The sequence below is a fragment of the Platichthys flesus genome, chromosome 1 (genome assembly GCF_949316205.1).
Source record: "Platichthys flesus chromosome 1, fPlaFle2.1, whole genome shotgun sequence".
In the NCBI taxonomy this organism is placed as follows: Eukaryota; Metazoa; Chordata; class Actinopteri; order Pleuronectiformes; family Pleuronectidae; genus Platichthys; species Platichthys flesus.
This window is the reverse complement of record NC_084945.1, coordinates 5,000,799-5,023,309: the sequence shown is the minus strand read 5'-3', so window position 1 is coordinate 5,023,309 and position 22,511 is coordinate 5,000,799. Positions and strand designations below refer to the sequence as shown.

Genomic DNA, 22,511 nt, shown 5'->3' with positions numbered 1-22,511 from the left:
ACACAGGTAGCACCTTTCTGCTTCTCATACACAACCCAGTTAACAACAACAACACAGCACTTGAACAATTAAATGCTGAGCATGATTTCACTAAATTGTTTCCAAAAGCAATGACCTTGAATTACTTACCTGATAATTCCTTCATGTGTTATTGACTATGAGCAGCTATTGTCTGTTTGGTTCATGAGTCAACATTAGTTTGAACTGATCACCCGTGGTGATGTGTAAAAACAGGGGATGAAGGCTTTGTTTTAGTGATTCATGAGCCAAACTACTTCACAGTATATGTTTTCTCCTGGAGCCAAATAGAGGGAAACTGTTTCCACTTTGTCTCAAATTGAAGATGTTTCCTATGTCAGGTCAAACATGATACCACCACTATACTACGGAAACAATTAATTTCATACATTAATCACTTCGCTGCGTTGTGTATAGATGTAAGAATAAATAAATGAAGTTATCTCCCCATCGCAAAATCGAACCCCGGTCTTCCACATGATCGGAGGAGATACTGTCTACTTTACTGACAAGGAAGAGCTTACCTTAATTTGGGCGCACAGCCATGTAAAGATTCTATGAGTGGAGAAATAGATAACTGCGTAAAGCTGTTCACTGCTATGCCTCCAGTCGGGTTCAGAGTCAACCTGTAAATACGCAGGTTTCAAGGTGTGTCATGATAATCACATGACAGACAAATTAACAACAAAAACAAAAGTTTCATGATCAGATGTTTTATTTTGTCTATCTATTGGCCTGTGAGGTTTTGCCTGATTTCATCACATTACAAGTCCTCACTTTTCACCACTGCCTTCAAAACCTCCGACAGTGGAAACACAACTTTTACAAACCAGGTGCCGGCTCTCTGCAGCTTTTATTTAATTTCTCCTCGTGTCATATTGACATAAATCAGAGCTCAGCATGGGGCAATAACAGCGACAGCCAAGAATCTGTTGGATGGATGGTTTCATTTGATTCAAAGCCGGCCGCCCACGTTCTCGGAGCTCACGCGTTCTTAAGGAAACGTTCCTGTTTTCAGCTCCTAACAACTGCTCAGCTGACAGCCGTGTTGACGATTCGCTATGGGGGCGTTCTGTGCACTTGGAAGAAAGAGAGGAAAAAAGAAAACCCCACTACGTCCACTTCTTCACAGTGTGCGAGAAATAACAGCAGCAATTACAGCAGCGCTTAATTACTATCAAAGCAGTAGCAGGGAGTGGGGATGTTCACACAAGAGGAGGTAGATGTGAAAGCCAGTCTGATGTTTTCTTTTCCGTTGTCGTGTTTTGTTGTTGAAGCAGGAAAGTCGATCAACTCGGTACTTAGCAAACACCTGCAAAGAAATCAATCTTTTTTTTTTGTGAGGAATCGCTTGTTTTCGCTTTGGGCAAATTATTTACTACAAACCATTGACCAGTGTTAACCAGTGCACCCCCGCTGCTGGACCAGGACACATCAGCTGCACTTCAGAAGGCCCTGAATCCACTTAGTTCCTGAGAGCTCAGAGTTTATTTGATTTTTTCATGTGGATAAGCGTTTTTTAGTGAGAAAAGGAAAGAAATATATGTTTAATAGAAACCCAGACTGTCCCTATAATAGATAATATATTTTACAATGGTGGAAAAGGACAGTAGCTATTGACATTGACTAATTAACGATATTAGTCATTTAACACTGAACTGATCATTCCGCGGAAACAAATTTGTATTTCAGAGTTAAATGTCCTGAGGCAATTATGAAAGAGTGAAGAGAGAGATTTAAACCAAACCCTGTAATCTGAGGAATCATCATCATCATCATCATCATTATTACATCTTATTCAACTGCATTTTATTAAGTATGATGAGCATTAACCTTGGGAACATACACCTGCTTATTCATGCAATAATACAATTAGAAAAACCAATCAATCAGGAAACACACCAATCAAATAATGAACTAAATGTGTTACCATGTGAAATCTATTTATTCTCAGTTCAATTTGGCTTATTTTAATGAAAACAACATTTGACTATAAAATCTTCTCTGCAGATAAACTAGGTAGGATGAGCACAACATATTAACTATATTATAATCATAAAAAGCTCTACAGCACATACAGCACATAAACAATACAATACACCAGAGAGAGCTTCAGTTGATGTTCACATTAAATATCAGACCACTGAACAGATTCCTTGTCTGGTCCGTCCTTGTTAGTCGAGGCTCAGCATATTGTTGATAGATTACAGAAGTTAGCATCTCAGGCCCATTAATGACCTCCTCCCCTCATCTAACATGCAACTCGTGTTAAATATAGGATCAAAGTGTTGGATGTAAACACACTATAACAGGATATATATACAAATTCGTAATAAACATAGAGAACAATATGGGTTTGTCCATCAAAGGTCCAGACCAAGAATCCAAGACATTACATGGCTTGCGTTTAATTAGACTTTATTTAAATATGGACGACTCCCAAGAGTGAAGCCAAATCCTCTTGATTGCCCCCTGGTGGCTGGCCGCAGAATAGCACATAAACGCAGCTGCCTAAAAGTGAAAGTAGACTAGTAGAATATTAAATACAATATTCTCGAACACGGTTTCTGTCCTTATTAACAGGATCTTTCAGTGGCTACCTGCTCTGAGGTTTGGATCCTATCTCTTCTTAAAGAGCTGCTTTATGATTCTGTTTCCTCTTTTCACTCCTCTCTGAAAATGTCCACGTCAGCAGGGCCAGTTGTGTAACATCACCATAGAAACACAATGACAGGAGCATCAACGGATTTCAAAATTACAGATCGCATCGAATATAGATACAGTTTCCATGAGTGCAGGTATATTTTAGGTTGTTGTTTTTTAGCCTGGGCAGTTTTGGACGTTTACTTCATCACTGCTACACAACGACACCACAAAGGGATTCATTAAAAGTCATATCTGTATCCCCGTTCCTCTGAATTGTAGTTCTTCCCTGTGGTGATAAACCCGTTTCAGCTTTGTCAGTTTCATGACAGATGTTGCACACGTTAACCATATCCTCCACAAAGGAAACACACACATGACACAGGGTGTGATTTTAACACAGTCCGGGCAATTATAAGTCCATGTCTGGCTGCCCTCAGGACTGTGGTATTTTGTATTGTACGACCGTTAGACACTATCGGCAGCATCAGGAGGACCCGATGGGCCGAGGTCCTTGAGGAAAAGATGGAGTTCACACACATGCCAACGCAAGTTCCCACTCGCACACAGACGCACTTGTGCAGCAGCTGATGTGTCTCGATCCGAGCTGTTTCCTGTCGGCTCCAGGGACTCTAACGCTGCTTATCTCTCTGCCTTCTGGATCAAGCAGGTCTGCCTACACATGGCCACCTGTCTGAACACTCCTCTGATTACATTACACACACTGCGACCTCTGCAGTGTGCTTCTCTGTGTGTGTGTCTCTGTATGTGTGTGTTTGTGTATGTGTGTGTGTGTCTTGATGGGATTCTCTGCTAATGCTGCGACTGAGGGAGGACAGATATCTCTCCGTGGAGGTGGACCAAGGAAGAAAAAAAAATTAAACAGCGGATTTGTTTGCTTGTTGATTTTACTAGTGAATTCAAGGACCACAGCCGTGAGTGGAGTAAATGGAAACTATTGGATTCAGTGCATTAGGAACAGAGAGTCCATGTTTAAAGTCCCTGCATCTGTTAAACAGTGAGATTATTGATTGTCATTGTAGATTTTAAGTGGTTCTGGTTAAGGTTGGGGAAAAGGTTTTATTTAGGCTATGCGCAATAAATAGAAGTCAATGTGAAGTCCTCATAAAGACAGCTGCACATAGCTGCTTGTGTGTGTGTGTACTTGTACTTGTATGTGTTGTGCAGAACCTCTTCAAAACAACCCCGGCTGTGCTGGATCATTCCATGAAAAGGAGATTTTAAAATCCAGACTGATGTGACCAGAATCTTTGGAGCAGTACACTCTAATCAGGGAGTGGGAGTCGTGCATCATGTATGAGCATGTCAGGTACCTGTCTGGATGTTATCACAGTGGGGGTGGCTTGCACATTAGGCACAGTGAGCTTCTGCATTGCATGAGATGTGAGCCTGTGTCTGTAAAATGGCTGGATGAATTTACTGCCACCCCCCCACTGCTTCTCTCCCACCGGGGGGGATTTTCCTTCCCTTCATGTCCATAAATACACGTCCATAAAGACAGCCTATTTGTCTGTTCTTGGGCAGCGTTTGACTGGCAAGCAGGGTAATAACCTTCTCACTGGGACGGATTAACAGCAGAATGAGAATCGCAGATATGACACGTATGCATACATCATGTTTGCAGGTTGCTCAGAGGTGTGGGACAGGGATCAGAATTGGTCATGAAGCTGTCGACGCCCCCATATGGCAGAAAAGATTTGATGAATTAATGGAGATAATCATGAAGATGAATGGATGCAGGTATTTTCCTGCTGTAAATTATCGTACTGTGCCAGGTGTGTTAGATTCCCTGCGACACGGTGGCCGTGTTTTTCACCGGCTGACTAAAGCCACATCTGGATGTCATTTCCTCCTCAATTTGTACAGTGGAAAAAATTATAACATCATTAAGTCAGAGACACTGGTTGTTTGCCTTTGAGTGATCATCGGCCCCGAGTAATTATGTCCCATGAACTGGACTAATGAGAAAGCCACAAGCTGTAAATAATGGAAGCCAGTCATCCACGGTTTTGTCTCGTTAACAGCTTGGATTTGTTAAATGACCAGCCTGCCACCGGTATTTACACAGACACATATGAGGACGTTAACCGTTAACCTGATCAGGGGCGGCTCCTGGCATAGGCGACATAGGTTGGCTAGGGCCCAAAATGCAGAGAGGGCTCCACAAGAGGCTGATTTATCATGACGTGACACATGCCATGCAGTAACATCACACCATCGTCCTCTAACCCTGTAGACACACCGGAGGCAGAAGCACCGCAAAGCTTCACGGAAAACTGTGCACCTCATTTCCGCTCCCTTTAATCAATTGGGCTGATTGCACCAGCAGCGAAGTACTGGGAAGCTTCGAGAAGCTCCGAGAAGCTCTCGCGATCTAACGTTATGGTTTAGGGGTCTGTTCTATTTTGTCGGGCCAGAAAACACACAGAAAATCATTTTTTAAACCATATAAGTGATATATTATGTCACATAAAAATGATTAAATGAGCATCCCATACTTTCGATTCCCCCGCTGTTCTCCTGGAGTCTCAATTTCCCCAACTTTTTCCCCCACATGATGAAATTTCCCTTTCTTTAATTATGTACTTAATTGTTTGAACCTGTGAAGAGGCTTCCTGTGTGAACAGCCAGGCAGCTGTTTGCAAGAGAATTGCACATTATTTATATTTATTTTTGTCGACATGAATAGCTAGCGAGCAGTCAGTACAGCAGATTTCAGACTCTGGAATTGTATATTTTGTATTATTTATTACAATTACATTATTTGTATTTTCACATAGGAATGTGTGTGTGTCTGTGTGTGAGTGTGTGTGTGTGTGTGGGGGGGTGCATGTTGTTTGTTCGGACACGTGTGACATTTTCACTACTTGTTTTTATCTACAGAATGAAGGAAACAGGCAAAGCACCCGAGATGTAAAAGTCGACCCTGAGCAGAATAACAGATCCACAACACAAATACTGTACGTCGGGATGAAAATGTGATGCCTCACACCTCGTTCAAATAATAATTACCTCTAATTAGTACAATTCTCAACTTATCTTGGTGGCAAAATTCATAATTTCTTCTAAAGTCGTGTGTGTATATTATTCCTCTGCCTCCTGGACTTCTGTAATATCTCACAATTCTTCAATTAAGTCCCGATGCTGCTCTGGCCCTGAAGAGCAGAGGACAGCTCTGCATGTAGCAACAACATCATATAAATATTTCAAGACTCTTTGTACTTAATATTTCAACACAAACTATGTTCTGGCTGGTGTTGTACAGAAATCACACGTCGACAGGCCCTTTAAATAGACAGAACATTATCCTCATGTATTATTATTAGACACTTTATTAAATACCTATGAATTATTTCTCGCGTTGTCTCATTTGCAAACTCGTAGAGACACAAACCCGCTGATAACAACTGAACCTAATTAGTTTCTTTTTTTTTTTCTCGTTTGAGGAGGCAGCCTGTGCTAGAAAAATTGGATAAATAATTAAAGTTCAATTTCCTCGGTTCAACCTTCCCTGATGATAGGTAATTTACCTTTAGGCTGAATGAAGCTGCACCAAAACAAATAGGAAAAGACGCATCCAGGCTCGTGATTGGCTGATCCCACCGCCCACCAGACGCCGTTTTTGTTTGCCGCCAGAAACTTCCAAGAAAAGACCAGAAGCAAGAACCACCTCCGCGAAGCAAACTTATGTTAAATTGTATGATAATTCATGCACTGACAAAAATTTCAACGTGCAATCCTTTTCACAATAAAACAACAAGCTGTGAGATTGCTTAAAGGCTCCACAGACCAGTTCACAGTGTCGGTATAACTGGAAAAATATGGTGTCAACTGGTCAATGTTACACTTTTGTCACTTGCCACCTGTTTCTCTATCACTCAGAAGCACCTAACACCACTTGTTAGCCAATACAGACATTTTCTTATCAACGTGCATTTGCGATAATTGACTTACCTCTCAACCAATATGCAAATATTTAAAAGAGGTGTCCCAGGTTACAAATACACACAAATACAACACACTTTGTTCACAGCGTCCGTGTTTCTTTTCAAGTGACCACGTGTGTTTATTTAAGTTGCACATAATCGTCAATTTGAAAAAAGGAACTTTAAGGACGTTCAGGTTGAAAACTCCATAAAATGCTAGTAGGTGAATCGGAAATTCATGTTTTACTATAACTACAACTACTATTTCCACTTTCAAGAGGAAATAATTCCGTTAAAGAAAATCACAACATATCCTCAGGCTTATTCTCTAAATACTGCGTGACCTTTTCTTTGCTGATGCAATGTTTTAGGTGTCGCGGTGTAATTTCGACTGTAGGTGGTGACACCAACCAGATCAAAGACAGTAAACATGTAACAGTGGCTCGATATCTATTCGCTTTGATGTTCGGAATGTTTGTCTAAATGATTCCCTCCACAATGCAGGTAGGCGTAGAGACATTTCTTCTGTCGCCCACGTCCAAACTCTTTGCATGTGCAACGTTTCTGCACGGCTCTGCACAATTACATTTGAAACGCATGCTTACAAACAACACCGGCTTTTCACGGCTACTTAATTGCTTTGTGTCCCCTCATGTAAAATCCTCTTTTCTAAATACATGAATCAAATCTCTCAGTTAACAGCAGTAATTAATCCAGAATCACAATATGTGTTAAAACACTCCGCTGGCGAGCGAAGTGTGACTCGCTCTGGCTTCAGTCTCTGGCTTTGTGGATTATTCATTGGATTCATTTTTTATTTTTAATTCACGTTTGATTTACATTGTGTAATGTTGTTCATTCGGAACAGTGTCAGGTTGTGTTATTGGCTCTGTACTTTCACTTCTACCCTCCGAGCTGCGTTGCTGCAATCTGACCCAAACAGCGTGTGACTCTCGGGACAGACACGTCAGCTCGTCTGGGGCCAAAAAAAACTACAAACTCTGACAGATGATGGTTGAACTGTCAGGAAATCTTCTGCAGACGTTTATGATTGACAGCCGAGGAAACTTCATCTGAAGACTTTCTGGATCCTTTTGGATCAGTTGAGCAAACACACTGACACGTGGGGACGGTAATGCCTCGTGAAACCTTGGTACTTCCACACATCAACCTGAAATGAGGTTTTCAGGTTAATAACAACCCACTTATTATGCTGAATGGTTTTCTGCTGTGCGGCTTCTGTAGTTGTGGCTTTTGCATTCTTCTCTCCTGTAAATGAGGCTGTGTTTCATATTTTGTCTGGAATGCAGGGGAGTGAATCGTGATTTGTTAATTTACATTCATAAGGTTAAATGCTTTAACTCGAGGGAATCAATCAATCAAACAATCAAAGCCTCCTCTCAAACAAACCCAATGCACTTCGAATCTGATCAAATAATGTTTAATGTATAAATATGTTTTCATAAATAGTCTAAATGCATGTGCTCCTCGTGCAGCTCTTCTATTACCATGCCAACAGACCCCCGCTCGGCTCTCTCGGAGAAACCGAATCGATTTCAGCCCGACTGTCATTACACCACATTTTCACTTTGGTAAATTTAGACACGGCTGAGGTCATGAGTTTCAGTCCCGGGTGCAGAGCGACCGTGAACAAATCCAGTTTTCTGTTCTGTTGTCACGCTTAGGGTTATTTAATGGCTAAATAATAATAATAACAATAATAATGTGTAAAAAGATTATCACTGAAACCCTCCGTTAAATAACCTTAATTGATTCTTGAAGATACCAAGAGACAAACAATTGATATGATGCCTCTGTGACAATATCCTTGATTATATTGTTTTACCGTTTCCACTACAGGATTTTCCACATTGTTCATTCTTTATTGAATCTACTATTTACTCCATCTTCCGGTTTCACATTGTCGTGTCACATCTTGATGCATCTCATTTTGATTCATTGAGCATAAATCTTACGTCCCTCGCGAGTCGGGCTCAGTTGGGTGTAACGTGTTTATTTCCCACCGGAGCACTTGTTATTTATCTCCTAAGGCTCGGATCCCTCGATGATCGCTGGTGTCACGCTGTTTGTGAAAATGTGGTTTCAGTCATCTGGTCCGACCTCCTGCCCTGACAGCACCTTCCTTTAAGGAGTTTTAAGATTCTTTAAGGGAATGTATCACCTCCACTGTATACTTGTTTGTTGGTTGGCTGATGGGGAAGATTATGCACAAACAACTGGATCGATTTCCAAGGAAAGAACCCATTAAATACACTTTCTTTAATAGTGCAAGCAACGGAATGTTTTTCTGACATTTTCACTGAATTCCCAGGGGATCATTTTTGTGGATCTTGATGAAAAGAGTCTGACATATTTAGGGAGCCGATGTCTGTAAGTGTGGTGCAGCGGGAAGAGGCGCCCGCTCTAGTAAGTGCCATTCTAAGTGCATTGGAAGTAAATGCCGTGAACTATATTTTCACACCGCTCTAGTCAAATATCTGCACAAGAAAAGGGTTTGATTTTTGAGGCAACAAAAAACACAATCTGGTTATTTCATTTAATCAAATTATCTGTGACCTTGGACACATTAACATCTCTGGGTCGGTGTGAGTCTGTGGAGATTCACATAAGCAGGTCGTGATATCTCTTTCTGCTTGAGCTTCTTGAACACGTTCCTCTGAAAACCTCCTGATCAGAGGAAAAACTGTTTATCTCCAGATTACCCCTCAATTAAGATGCAGTGAGAAGATAAGACATTGAAAAGCATCAAAAGCAACAATAAAGAAAAGTGCTCTCGCCCACATGTGTCAATGTGAAAGTTGTGATTTTGAACTGGCACTTTGGACACTGTGTTGAACCACTGTGCTCTGCTCTTGATTCACAGCCTCTAAATCTGTGGAGGAAACAAACTGCCTTGGAAGAAGCTTGTGAAGTCTTTAACTTTCCTAAAATAGCATCAAATTCAAAGTTTGAGGTTGCATAAGCTGAAGATTCCACCAGACAGAGAGATCTAAATTATTTGCCGGTGTTGACATTCTCATTTCACACGCTCATATCCCTGCTCCGTGTGCACTGCAGTTATCCTCCTAGCGTGTTTTGTCATTTAGCGGAAGGAACTCACAGGAGACTCGTCTTCCAGCTGTAAACAAGAGGATCCAAAGCCAGCCTCCTTCCCCCTTTATGGCCGTGTGGAGAGCAGAGAGCAGCGCCGCCCGCTTTGTGTGTCTGTCTGTGCACATAGCTCCATTTACATCCTGATTTCACCACACAGCGATTCATAATGTGCCCCCCCCCCCCCCCCCCGTCTTCAAACCCACAGATTCATTTCCTAACGGTGCGTATCATGTTTCTCTGCTGCAGACAAAACCTTCTTTTTCTCCCAGGCACATTATTTGTAAATGCTGAGGACATCAAAGCTGCAGCCGACCCCCGGGGTGCCGCTGCACAATCACTTTGTGTGTGCGCTGGCGTGTGGGCACAACCTTGTTTTAATTACTTCTTCAGGTCCTTTGGTTAGGTTGTCCATACAATGAATGGAAGTCCTATTAAGCGTAGCAGCCTGTGGGTGTGTGTGTGGTCCAGAAGCTTGTTTTTTCCCGAGTTGCCTGTTATAGGGTTGCTGCTTACAGAGTTCAAATCTGTAAAGATCAGCATCAGTGCGCCAACAAATTAAAGAAAACATATTTGGAAAAAGACTTTCACACAAACAAAGACCAAAATCGTGTGTGTCGTTACAATATTGGTGGCAAGTAATGTTTTTGGAGGTGACCATTTGCCCCCTGTGCCTCTGCAGTGATTCACTACAGCCGCTTTCAGACAGGAACTTTGGATAATGTTGGGACAATAGGGTTTGGATATCTCCTTGGTCATGAGAGTGGTGGTGTATAATTATGCTGCATAATTCACGACTTTGTATTTACAGCACACAGACACTGGCATTGTCTCTTATGCCTAAAAGCTCTCAAATCTTGTTTTCTTTTGACATCTTCTCTCACTCGTATGGCTCCATCCTTCAATCCTGGGATATCTATATCATTTTTTCTTCAGTTAGGCGTCTGTTGCATATTTGAAACATCATCAACTCGCTTGTGATGAATTCTCTGGAGATTTACGTTCCTTTGCGTACTTACAGACAGACACTCTGGACGTTTTCAGGATGATGTCTGAAAGCACCTTAAGTCACATTCTCTCCCCGAGGCCGTGGCATCCACACGGCAGAAATCCATTAAACACTTGTTATGGCCAAGTCAGTACCTTTGAAACGCCCCTCATATATCCACTGACCCGTGATGGCGGCCAGCTTGTGGGGGGGGGGCCTGCAGTCATTTTGTGTTAATACGAGCAGCGTTGCACATTTCCCTGTGTGTTTGCACAGAGAAATACTTTAGGTGAGAAGTTTGCAGCGTGGAAATCAGTGCCGAGTGCGGCTACATGGCTACTGTGTGACCCAAGTTCAGAGGGAGAGAGAAACACGACTGAAGCCAAGCGTTCCGAGAGCAGTCTGGGTTTTGTGCAAGAACAACCTTTGCATGTGGAATGAGTTCCAGGCAGGAGGCAGAGGGGAGAGGAGGAGGAAGAGGAGGAGGAGGAGGAAGCACTAGCGCAAGTGCAGCAGGCTTCTCAGCAGTGCTATGTTAACAACACACCAGGTTTTGTGTGCGGGTCCGTGTGTGCAAGCTCCGTGCCTTGTGTGCGTGCGTGCGTGTTATCTGGAAGATGGTGGGGCATGATGTGCGTGTGCACGAGGGAGGAATGGGGCTGTGAGATGCTGATTGGACGCGCTCCCTTTTAGGGTGTGGCCAGAATGTGAATGACTGCTCCAGGCAACGGAGCTGCCAAAGGTTTAGGGGGACAGTTACCGAGGAGGGATGGGGTGTTTGAGATTGTGTGTTTGAGATTGTGTGTGCGCAGGGGAGAGCGTCGGAGGCTGCTAGGGGAGAGAGGGAAGGAAAGGGGAGGGGGTACGAGAGAGAGAGAGAGAGAGAGAGAGAGAGAGAGAGAGAGAGAGAGAGAGAGAGAGAGAGCAGTGTGCAGTGTGCATGTGAATAGAGAGATAGAGAAGTGTGCATGTAAAGAGAGAGAGAGAGACAGAGAGAGAGAGACAGAGAGAGAGAAGTGTGCATGTAAAGAGAGAGAGAGAGAGAGAGAGAGAGAGAGAGAGAGAGAGAGGAGGTGGGAAGGGAGCTTCAGGCAGCGAATCTGGACCAGTGCTCACACACTGCAGTCTCTCTTCAGCATCTCTTCTCTCTTTTTCCGTCTCTTCTTCTCACTCATTCTTCCTCTTCTTCCTCTCGCTGCTTGGCCATGACCCCCGTGGACACCCTGATCTCTTTGCCCACCTAGAGAAGAGGAGAGAGGGAACCTTGTGGCGGAGCAGGGGGGGAAGGACCAGAAGAGGGGACAGCGCACACTTTGCCTCACTGATGAGAGTGGACATGTATTAGCCGGCGTCAGCACTGAGTGCGGAGCGCAGACAAGGACCAGAGAGTGAGGAGGTGCAGCAGGGAAATTAGAGCGAGTTGAAGAGGGGTGGGGGGGGTTGCTAGAGGTGTGAGGAACAGACTGGAGAGAGGAGGAGAAACCCCTCGACACTTCTCAGACCCGAGCAGGACAAGTTAGGGCAGAGACAGGAAATTGTGCGAGGTTGGGAATTCAACAGGGAGACAAATTTCAAGAAGCCAAAGAATGGTCACACGCGTTGCTCATCCTCTCGTGCTTCTTTTCAATCTTCCTCCCTAATTCTCAACACCGTCCTTCCCTTTCACCTCCTTCTTTTCCTTCAGCTCTTCATTCCTTTGCTTTTTTTTTTAAATGCATGTCAGCAAAAGCAAAAGCAGCCCCACTCCTCCTCAGCGGATGTGTGATCTCTTACCGAGTAGCGTAGATGTTGATTTAGCTGAAGTGGAGGCTGCTGTTGACCTCCTGGTGGACAGCTCCTGCCTTGGGGGGGGATTTTTCTCATGAGACCAGGTAGGAAGTCTCCGGATCCTTTCGTCGACCCGAAGCAGCTGGAGCCCTCCGGTCGTTTGCCTGATTGAGGCGTTACGAGATGAAACTGCAAACCGGCTTATCTCCAGAGAGCATGACACCTGTGTTTGAGGGATTACAGGCAGGGAAACAGAGATGTGCAGATGTGTACGTGTGTGTTGGGATTATGTCCTAAATACACAGAATTACACAGGTGTTGCAGCAGGATTATGTCTCCAGCTCCGGCTGAATATAGTGGCACTGTAGGATTAAAAGAGAGGAACTCAAGTCAAGGGAATGGCATCACATTATCTTCAACAGATTAACTGAGATTTAGAGTGATCACACTTCGGGGGTGTAATTAAATCAAGCAGTTCTGCGCTTGTGACAGGGGTCAGACTTCTTTTTGAGGATAACTGAGGTAGAGATCCTCTCTCAGCCCTCGGTGGAACAACTTGGGTCCCTCACTGTGGACTCCTGCACCTGAAACACACAGAGCTGTCGGTTAAAGACTCAAAGCTCGTTCCACTTCCACGATGAGACGCTCCAGCACAGACGAGACTCCGTACCGGCGGAGTCCGTCCTTGGACAGTAAACCGGACTCGCCACCTTTCACTTCTGGTTTTCACCGGTTCAGTGGAGAGTTTGAGTACAAGCGGCCGCCGTTTGCGTTTGGCTTCCACACGACAAAGGGGCCGGAAACGTCCAAGGGGCGCTACGCCCAGGGGAAGAAGTATGTGGTGTTTTACCTGGACCTCTCCTTCATCTTCCTCCTAGAACTGCGGCGCTGCAGGATGGCCGAGGGTTGCATGATGGCCCTGCGATATGGAATGGTCTTCTTCAATCTACTCTTCTGGGTGAGTCCATGATCAAACATTTTTTTCCCTGTCTCTTAATGTGAATATGTGACTTTTGGGGGAGGTTTGTTTTGCTTTCTTGACTTTTACATGTCTCTGTTACGCATATTTCTCTGATCTTGCTCTCACTGGAAGCTGTGTTGTGTGTGTGTGTGTGTGTGTGTGTAGGTGTGTGTGTGTAACCAGAGTGATGCGAGACGAGCGAGGAGGGGGTGTGTGAGAAGAAGACAGATCATGCATTTAGATCATTTGTGCAGAGCGCACTGTGTGGGTGATTCAAGCTTGTTCCCGATACAGTGCTCTACGTGTGGGTGTACACAGCATTGTTTGCTGTTATAAGCTTTGGCGTATTTAGAGGCTTCATTGTGTGCCGACCCGTTAATCACACAACGGAGCTGCGCAGCCCATCAAGGCAGCTGCTGTCAGGCTGCTCTATGTGTCCGATCGTATCTGTTTGCCTCGGGGATGTTCGATCTCCGGTGTGTGTCTGTATCTGTCAGTCCCACAACCAATAGCTTTCAGTTAGACGCTGAAGCCTGTCATGCTCCCCAGAGGTGCTTCACGTTTTAAAGATCTGGATCTCGTGCCACAGACTCCATTTGTGCGATCCGCTGTGCAACGTTGTCACTGAGTTTTTGCGGAGATGCCTGCCTCTGCCGTTACCTTTCCGGGGGATCGCTGATTGGTCGAATCTCTCCTCCTCTTATTGGAATGAGACAAGTCCTATGATGCTGAAATCCAATCAAGTTCCCAGGGAGCAATGTCCCTTGAGGAATGAGTGACCTCTTCACCTCCACATCTTGTCAGCTATTACCTGCTGTCAAAGAGAGGTCACAGCATTTCGTATTAGTGTGTGTGTGTGTGTGTGTGTGTGTGTGTGTTTGTGCGTTGCCGCTGGGGCTTCGTAATGACCACTTGACCGTGACGAGCTATAGCCTTCTCCTCCTGAAAAGCCAATCATGCTGTGATCCTGCAGGTAAGAACAAAGGAGCTCTTCCAATAAAGCTTGTCTTTGAAAATAATCCTAATAGGAACTGATTGCTAACGTCACACATCATTTCTACGGCAGCAATAAACCGTGACCTGTCAACTGGTTCGCCTGGATCCTTTTTTTTTCCAAGTTTCGTAATTTTTCGTTGTTGTTTTATGTTAATTCTGCAGACAGTAGATTGTATGGCATGGTAGCTGTCACACAATCAACACAGATTATACAAACTTGGACTCCGCTTATATGTTTAGTTTTAACTTTAACTTCACTAAAGCGACACAGCAAACAACCAGTTTTTGAAAGAGAAGCTCAGAATGTTCTTTTATCAACAAGAGCTCTCACGTGTAACGATTATTTTAGTAGCAATCATATTGTAATTTACTGCCCTCTAGTGGAAACCGTAGGCTGTTGTCTATGAAATGCTAACTTGACTTCACACCGTTTGGGTCATAGACTGAATATAAAGATGGACGACACAGTAGCCCCCCCGAAAGTGAAGCAAAAGATGTATTTAGCATGTAACATGTCAAAAAATGTGAGTTCTATGAGTTCTTATCACGCTGATGTTTGTTCAAGTGTTAAATTTGGTTTTAATAAATTATTTGATGATGTAAAAGTCCTGATTGACAGCTGGGACTTTGATTCAACGTCTCAACACCACAATAAAGTTATAGTCATCGATAGTGGCGTTGGGTTTGTCAAGCAGTAGTAGGGAGGGGGTGGTCATTTGTGCATAAGTACATTGTGAAGAATCCTGGATCTGTTATGCACGACTGGCGATAGTCCAGCTGCATTCGACCCAACTTCCACTGTTCTGAAATCAGTTTTTTTTTTCATCCTAAGCGTTAAGGGGAGTCAGAATCAAATAAACAAGCAAACACTAGTGACTCATCTTTTCAAATTGGTGTAATTTGTCCCACTAATCACTGGTTTAAGTGTTTGACAACAAGTGGAGCGGCTTTTAGTAACTCCCTTTGCAATCAAAGCTTTTACATACTAATATATGCAATTTACATATTTAATAACACCAAAGCCTTTTAAACCTGTACTGCTTCGACATTATTATATATTATGATATATATATATATGTATATACAGCCACCATGCCATACAATCTACTATATATATACAGTATATTTTAAAGTGAAGGTGTAAAGTTTTCTGTGTGAATTTTGCAGAAAGTTGGACAAGAGCAGAAGCAAAACAAATGGATTCTGGGGGTCAGAAATAAACATTGATATTCTTCCTGTCAGATTTGTACACAAGATACTGTCTAAAGTACTGAGTTGCAGTAAAAATACTTAGTTTTGTCAACTGTCCATGAACCTGTTCCTCATCTCAAATCCTCCGTGCACTCTCTCGATCCGCTGCACTCAAATTTCTTAAAGAAGGTTCTGCGTTGCCTGGCAACAGATGTGTTGCAGATAGTCAATAGTTCATTAGTCTCCGGAGTTTTCCCTAAAGCCCTGAAGACCGAACCAACTCAAGGCTAATCTGCGTCCTTCAGTGCTGAATAATCACAGGCCCATGTGTGACATGTCATTAATTAGTGAGATCATTGGGAAAACTGTTTTTAATCAACTCACAGTTATCTGTGCCTTCGTCAGTCTGGATTCAGACACCACCATAATAATGAAAACTGTTACCAAGGTTTTAATTAATTAATCTCAGCTGTGACTCTGGTAGAGTCGCTCTTGTCGAGATATTACACCTCACTGCTGCTTTTATTAAAGCTGACTATGGTTTACATACATATATATTGGTCCATCGTACAGTATCCTGAACTGGTGTGAGTCATATCTAGAAGGCAGAGACCAGTTTGTATCAGTTGGAAGTTAATCATCAGAGTGCCTCAGCATGTGGAGTCCCACAGGGGTCAATTCTCAGACCTCTGTTATTCAAAATGTACATTCTTCCATTTTTCCAATATCACTATCTGGTGTATTTATCACATGTATGCAGATGACACACAGTCAAATATAACTGTCTCACCAAGCAACTACAGCCCATTAGTTTATCGGCTAAAGTGTATTTAACATATTAGTAGCTGGATGCAGCTTTTCTAAACAATTTTCTAAAATCATGTTATTTTGTGCAACAGATGAAAGACTCAAAGACACTGCTCTCCTTAAGAAACCTTGTTGTTATCCTTAAATCAGAGCTGGAATTCCAGCAGTCACATGAAGTCAATTATAAAATCAGCCGTTAACTCCCTCAGAAATATTGATTTTGTGCAGATGCATGTAATACAGTTGCATTTAATTTTGTCAATACGTTTGTTTTATTGGTTTTTGTTCTGTGTGCTTTGATTATAATCTATAAGTCGGCCCCTTGCTTATGCTTGAACCACTGGTTTGAAATGCGCTGTACAAATAGATTTGTCTTGCCTTGATCTCTAAATCTGAATCACAAAGGAAGGGGGTGCACATGAGGCTCATTTCAACTCCCACAGTTTTCCATTAATGGATGTAGAACTGCCTTGAAAAAAAACCTGAGTAGCCCAAACAATCTGTCGACCTGTCAGTGCAAAAGGAGCAGGAGAAGAAGTGCAGTTTCTCCCCAGCAGCACGAGGGCAGCTGTCAATACACACAACCATTACTCGGGGGCTCGGATATTTACAGCCCCCAGACCTGTCATTCATCATGTGTGGCTGCAAACCATCATCACAGTGGTGTCTCCATCGTCAGCGTTCAAAATCTGCAAACACGGTCATTGGTTGGTTTAAGGTTCTTAGTGAATCAAACACATAGAGATTCACGACTCAGGATAAAATAGAAACCTGGGGAAATTATGCCTCATCTTAAATAATCCATATAAAATCTATTCCAGTGATACACTTTTGATTTACACCTAGCATCCATCAACCTATTCCACCATAATCACTTCATATTTGCTGTACTCTCCTCCTCATCATATCACATGCAGCTAGAGAACTGTGTGTTCTGTCTGAAGTATGCATGTAGAAGGCTTTTAAAGAGCAGTTTATGTGAGTTAATGGCGTATGCATGTTTTTAGCGCATATAAAATGATTTATATATCTGGCCTTAGGGCTGTCATGTATATTATGCTGTGGTGGGCTGTTCTTTAGGTGCGGGACTCTAAGAATGTCAGCCTTAAAGAAAGTTAAAGGAGCTTTCCAGGGTAAAAAAAATGACGGACTGGGCAGTTTCAGCCACCAGGGCTGAAAGGACAAAAATCAAGAAAAACACCAGTAAGAGAAACTCAGGAGGAAAAGTCGAAGAAACAGAGACAGCGCAGAGCAGAGCAGGAGGTTCAACCGATATCTGGTCTCTCTGAGAGTTTCAGAGCAAAGATTAAAACAACATAACAGCAAGGGCTTAGCAGCAAAGACTGCAAATATATGAATCTAACCAGGCAGCAATTTAAAGAGGAGATAGAGAGAACTTCCTCCGAGTAGCAGCAGCTTCCGAAGACACCGGACAGAATCATAAACACCACTTTGAAAACAAGACAGATTATTTTACAACATTGTTTCCGGATAATTTCACACTAACAAGTATGTGAGTGTGGGAGCATTTGCAGGAAAGTACATAATGTTTCTGTGTATTTATTTTGGACATAAAGCAGATAGAGACTTTTATGATGTGTTTGGAAAAGAGAAGCAAGTTGTTATCATATTATCTTGTGTTTTTACAAATAAAATAAACTAAACAACAGAGAGACGGTTACAAAGGGTACATAGAAAGCATGTTATCACCATTTCCCCGAGAAAAACAACCAGTTATATATTAGAAGTACACTTAGTGATCTAGTAGAAGTGTCCATGGACTGAATGTCTCTTTTCCTCCACTGACAATTTCCACAATGACACCAGTTGTTCCACAGTCCAGTGTTTCCTCTGCCTGGTAAAAGCCACTTGTTCCTCCTGTCTCGTGTTAAGCAGCTTTTTTCTTTGTGTCTTAAATTGCGGCCCTAACCTTTTCCATAGAATTTAGCTGCAGAGAGGGCGAAAGCAATGTTTATAAGCAACCATCTACATGCATTACTCGGCGGCTATTACACTGTGCAGTCAGCACTTCATTCATAATGATACGTTTGAGCAAAAAGAGTTGTCTAATGCCACTTTACCAGTAAACCCACAGTGAGAGGCGGCATGGACGACAGAAATAATCACCAGCAGGATCATTTTTTCTGTCACACTCAGGAGACGTCCAGGAGTTTGTCACGTCGCAGATACACTTCGTCAGCTGGATTAAAAAGTGACAAACTGCACACACACACACAAACACACACAAACACACAGCCAAACACACGCACACAATAGCAAGTGTTAATATCCACGTCACTTTCTATCACGCTCAAGCAGCTTCAGAGGAACAGGGCGACACGCAGCGTGAGAGGACACATGAAAGACAGAGGGAGACTGTCAGCATCATTCTGCACAAATACAAGTTGAAGGAGGACTAATTTAAGATTTCATTATCGAACACTCAACACCTGCTGATCTACAGACGAACAGTTTGAGCTCAGTTCCACGTCTCGCTGTGCAGCCGGGGACGTGCTGATATTCTGCCTCCCCTCCTGATCCCCACGGATTAAAATGTAAACCTAAGATTTGGCTGAAGTGTCTCTCGTGGGAATTCAATTAAAAAAAAGACCTTCAGCGTGCAGTGCAGGGATCCCCCATCGCTCTTTCCCCTCGCTGGAGCTAATTGGAAAGTTATCTATAGGTTGTTAGTTGGCAAGATAAGAGGGAGAACTCATATGGTGTGTGTGTGAGAGAGAGAGAGAGAGAGAGAGAGAGAGAGAGAGAGAGAGAGAGAGAGAGAGAGAGAGAGAGAGACAGCAGAGGAGGAGGGACGTCTCTGAATGGTGGAGGATGTGATGGTTTAGGGCTTCAGATCCAGCATAGATCTGAAAGTGAGTGTGTGTTTGTGTGTGTGTGTGTGTGTGGGGGGGGGGGTTCCACCAGTGGCAGGGGTCCACCCTCCTTTGATTACAGGGTGTCAACCTTTTCAGTTGTACACACATAAGCATTAGGCCGAGATGATTCATGAGCCATGTTCAAGCAATAAATGTATATTTTTATAATCATGTTAATGAATGTGATGCTGAAACCAGCATGAATGTATTCATCTCGTTACAGATGATTTAGTTTACAGCTCAAAGTACCAGTTGAATCTCTTTAAATACTATTTCTCTCAAACCAGTGGGTAGAAAGAAATACAGCTTTACTGCAGAATAGGAAATATATTCATCGCTTTATGAAAATAAATCTGTCTTCTGAGGGTTTTACTTCATGTTTGTCAGATGGTTTGTTGCTGGAGTTTCTTGATGGCAACTTATTCATGAATTATTCCCGATCCTCACAATCACAAAGACAGAAGAGACTCATTTCAAATCCCCTTTCCGAGAAGTATTTAAAGCTGATTTAGTTTTTTTACGACATGGATCTAAACAGATTCTCTGTATCGTGAAGCAATTGAACATTTAGACACTAATTATAATCAGCAACCAAAAGAAGGTCAAGCTTCCTCGGCGGATGAAGTTGTGTTATCACTCAGCCTGAGCCTCGTGACACAGAAAGCGGAGGTGTGAGGACTTTCTGGGACAAACTGTCTCTCACTAATTTGCTGTCAAGACGGCGGCGAGAGGTCACAGGGTCAAACTGAGACGGGCTGGTGAAAACGCTGGTGTGTGACGGAGGTCGGGAGCTGAACGCCGTCCTGCCACAGGAGCGCCTCCGTCTTTCATGTGTCACATTGATATTCATGTTATCTTTTATTCATTCATTTTTCTCTGATTTCCAAACATATTTAAAAGTAAAGCTTTTCCCTCCTCTGTTTTAAGGCTTTTTCAGGTGGAGTTTCGTTTAAACCCACGTTTTACTCTGATTTTATGTCCCCCAGGTTTATAAGTTATGTTCCCTGCTGCTGGTACTTGTATAACGTCTGTTTACGTTGAACAGATTTGTTTTGCAGCTCAGGCGATGTGTCTGGTGACAGAGTGGGAAAAAGACAAATGGGGAGAAACCAAAAATTAACTGCAGATTACACACCTGAATGCCTCTGGGTTAAAAAGGAGCATTTCATCTGAAGTGTACTTGTGAGTGTTTTACTTTTAAATCTTCAAATTATAAAACCCAGATCTTTGACTCCACCGAGCAGGTTTTGTTTTCTGTTGCCTATTGTGTATTTTTGATCAACCAAACTGGTGTAGGACTGGGAACACCCCATTAAATGTTTCTGTTCTAAAAAACTTAACATTTAGAATATTAAACCCTTGAGAACAGTATGGGTTAGATTGTTGTATATCAGAGGTGGGGGATGCAATTTAATGTGGTTTTATTAAAGCTGTTACTGGTTCCAGTTATTATGAAACACATCAGTTATGATCATACACATTTTTTGGAGTCTTCTCTCTAATCCCCACTGACTCTGATCCCTCATGTGATTCCTTCACATCATTAAAAGATGCATGATCCTGCTGATTGTCATGGAAACTAATCCTTTTTCAAAGCGATGTGTCACAAAGAATCTCAAGGTCGGCGTTTCTTTGTGTGTGTGTCTGTGTGTGTGTGTGTGTGTGTTTGTGTGTTTGTTCACATTTATCTCACAAATAAAGTCAACACATCCCACTCAGATTTGAATCCAGTGACTCTTCACGTAGTTGAGGCTCCAGTCAATTACTCTTTACTTTAATTTCCATCACCCTGCGAGTGTGTGTGTTACAAGCTCGCCTCTGTAAAGTCGTACATTTTCCTGGTCTGTGTGGGTTGAGAGACGCCCGGTGTCATTACCTCCCAGAGAAGACGTCAAAAATATAAGTAGGAAACACGAGAGATGGATTTTGAGGCTCCAGGACAACTGCTGATTATCTCCTAAATGTAGCAGCGATGACTCTACCGTAAAATTGCAACAGTGGGCAACTCGAAAATATGCAACGATGCACAACGCTAATCTTCTTCAGTGGAAACCACCGCAGAGCTGGGGAAAGCGCCCCACAGCTACAAAATACTAAAATAAGACTTTAATTTACAGCCACTTTTTTAATTAATCTCATTAGGACAAACGTGGCTTCTTCATACTGCGGTGGGACGGCGGCGGCGGGAGACTGGGACAGAGCGGAGATGGGAAGACAGCAGCCAAAGGGAAGAGAGTGAAGACGTGTCCTCTGAAGTTGTGTTTACTTGTCATCATAATGTAGGTCAGAGCCCAGCGGAGGAGCCGTGGATTGTTGAGTTGTGAACGGGTTGAATCCATCTCCACCGATTTGTTCAGATCCATAGAAATAGGCCTTTCTACTGATTTGAGATCTGTCAGCCACGCCCACGCCCTCGCCTGGCCTCCCTGCTGCCCACACAGCCCATTGATTTGCAGCCGGACAAGGGGGGGGCGTGCACAGCGTGCCTGGTCCAGATAATAGTCTTTTGCACTTTGCATTTGCTGAGTTTGTGTTCATGTTTGTGCACAAAGCTCACAGGCGTCAGTGTCACACCCACACTGCACTGAGGATGTCTTCATTCTCTCTCCTCTTTTCTGTTTATTATCAGTCAAGCTGCTTCCAGACATCTGCTCGGGTCCGGATCTTCTCCAGAGGTTCTGCAGAGGTTCTCCAGAGGGGCAGAATGTGTGAATGCATATGTTTGAGTGAGAGCCTCCAGACTTTCTCTGGAGTTTCTTCAGCCCAGCCCCCGAGTAATAAGTCTGTTGAATGTCCGAACGAGCTGATGAGAGGTTGATTCACTGCGAGCGGGGGGGCGTGTTGATGAGGTTTCTTCAGGACACTCTGCAGGAGTTCAGGTCTGAAAACTGTTTCAAATCTGTTTTTAGCAGATTTGAAATGTCGGGGAATCCAGTTAATGCTGAATAAACGCATAATTAACTCAAGTTGTGTTTTACTGACAGATTCTGTGGAAATGATCCTTTTCGATAAAGCTCTGCAGGGTTTTTATTGGCTCACAGAGACTCAGGTGGCGGCTCAGTGCGGCTGCTCTGCCAGTTTTAATACTAAAACCTCTTTGATTCCACTCTTCAGCTTTTGGAGACACCAGAATGTCTACACTGACCTACTTGAATACTTCAGCTTTTTAAAATCCAATTTTCCTCATGTTTCCATGAAAAGCAGGA

At 43.1% G+C, this 22,511-nt stretch overlaps 1 protein-coding gene across 2 annotated transcripts in view; it reads left to right on the top strand.

Annotated features, from left to right (window-relative positions):
• The window catches only part of tspan4a (tetraspanin 4a), a 120,752-nt gene that overhangs the window by 12,618 nt on the left and 85,623 nt on the right, over positions 1-22,511 (top strand). Inside the window, exon 2 of one of the 2 annotated variants that reach the window (XM_062397830.1) lies at positions 13,353-13,432. In XM_062397830.1, the coding sequence (XP_062253814.1) occupies positions 13,370-13,432 (63 nt within the window). In that variant the 5' untranslated portion in view covers positions 13,353-13,369. Of the gene's footprint in view, positions 1-11,806; positions 13,433-22,511 lie in introns of those variants that run through there. The other variant, XM_062397756.1, reaches the window with a different exon arrangement.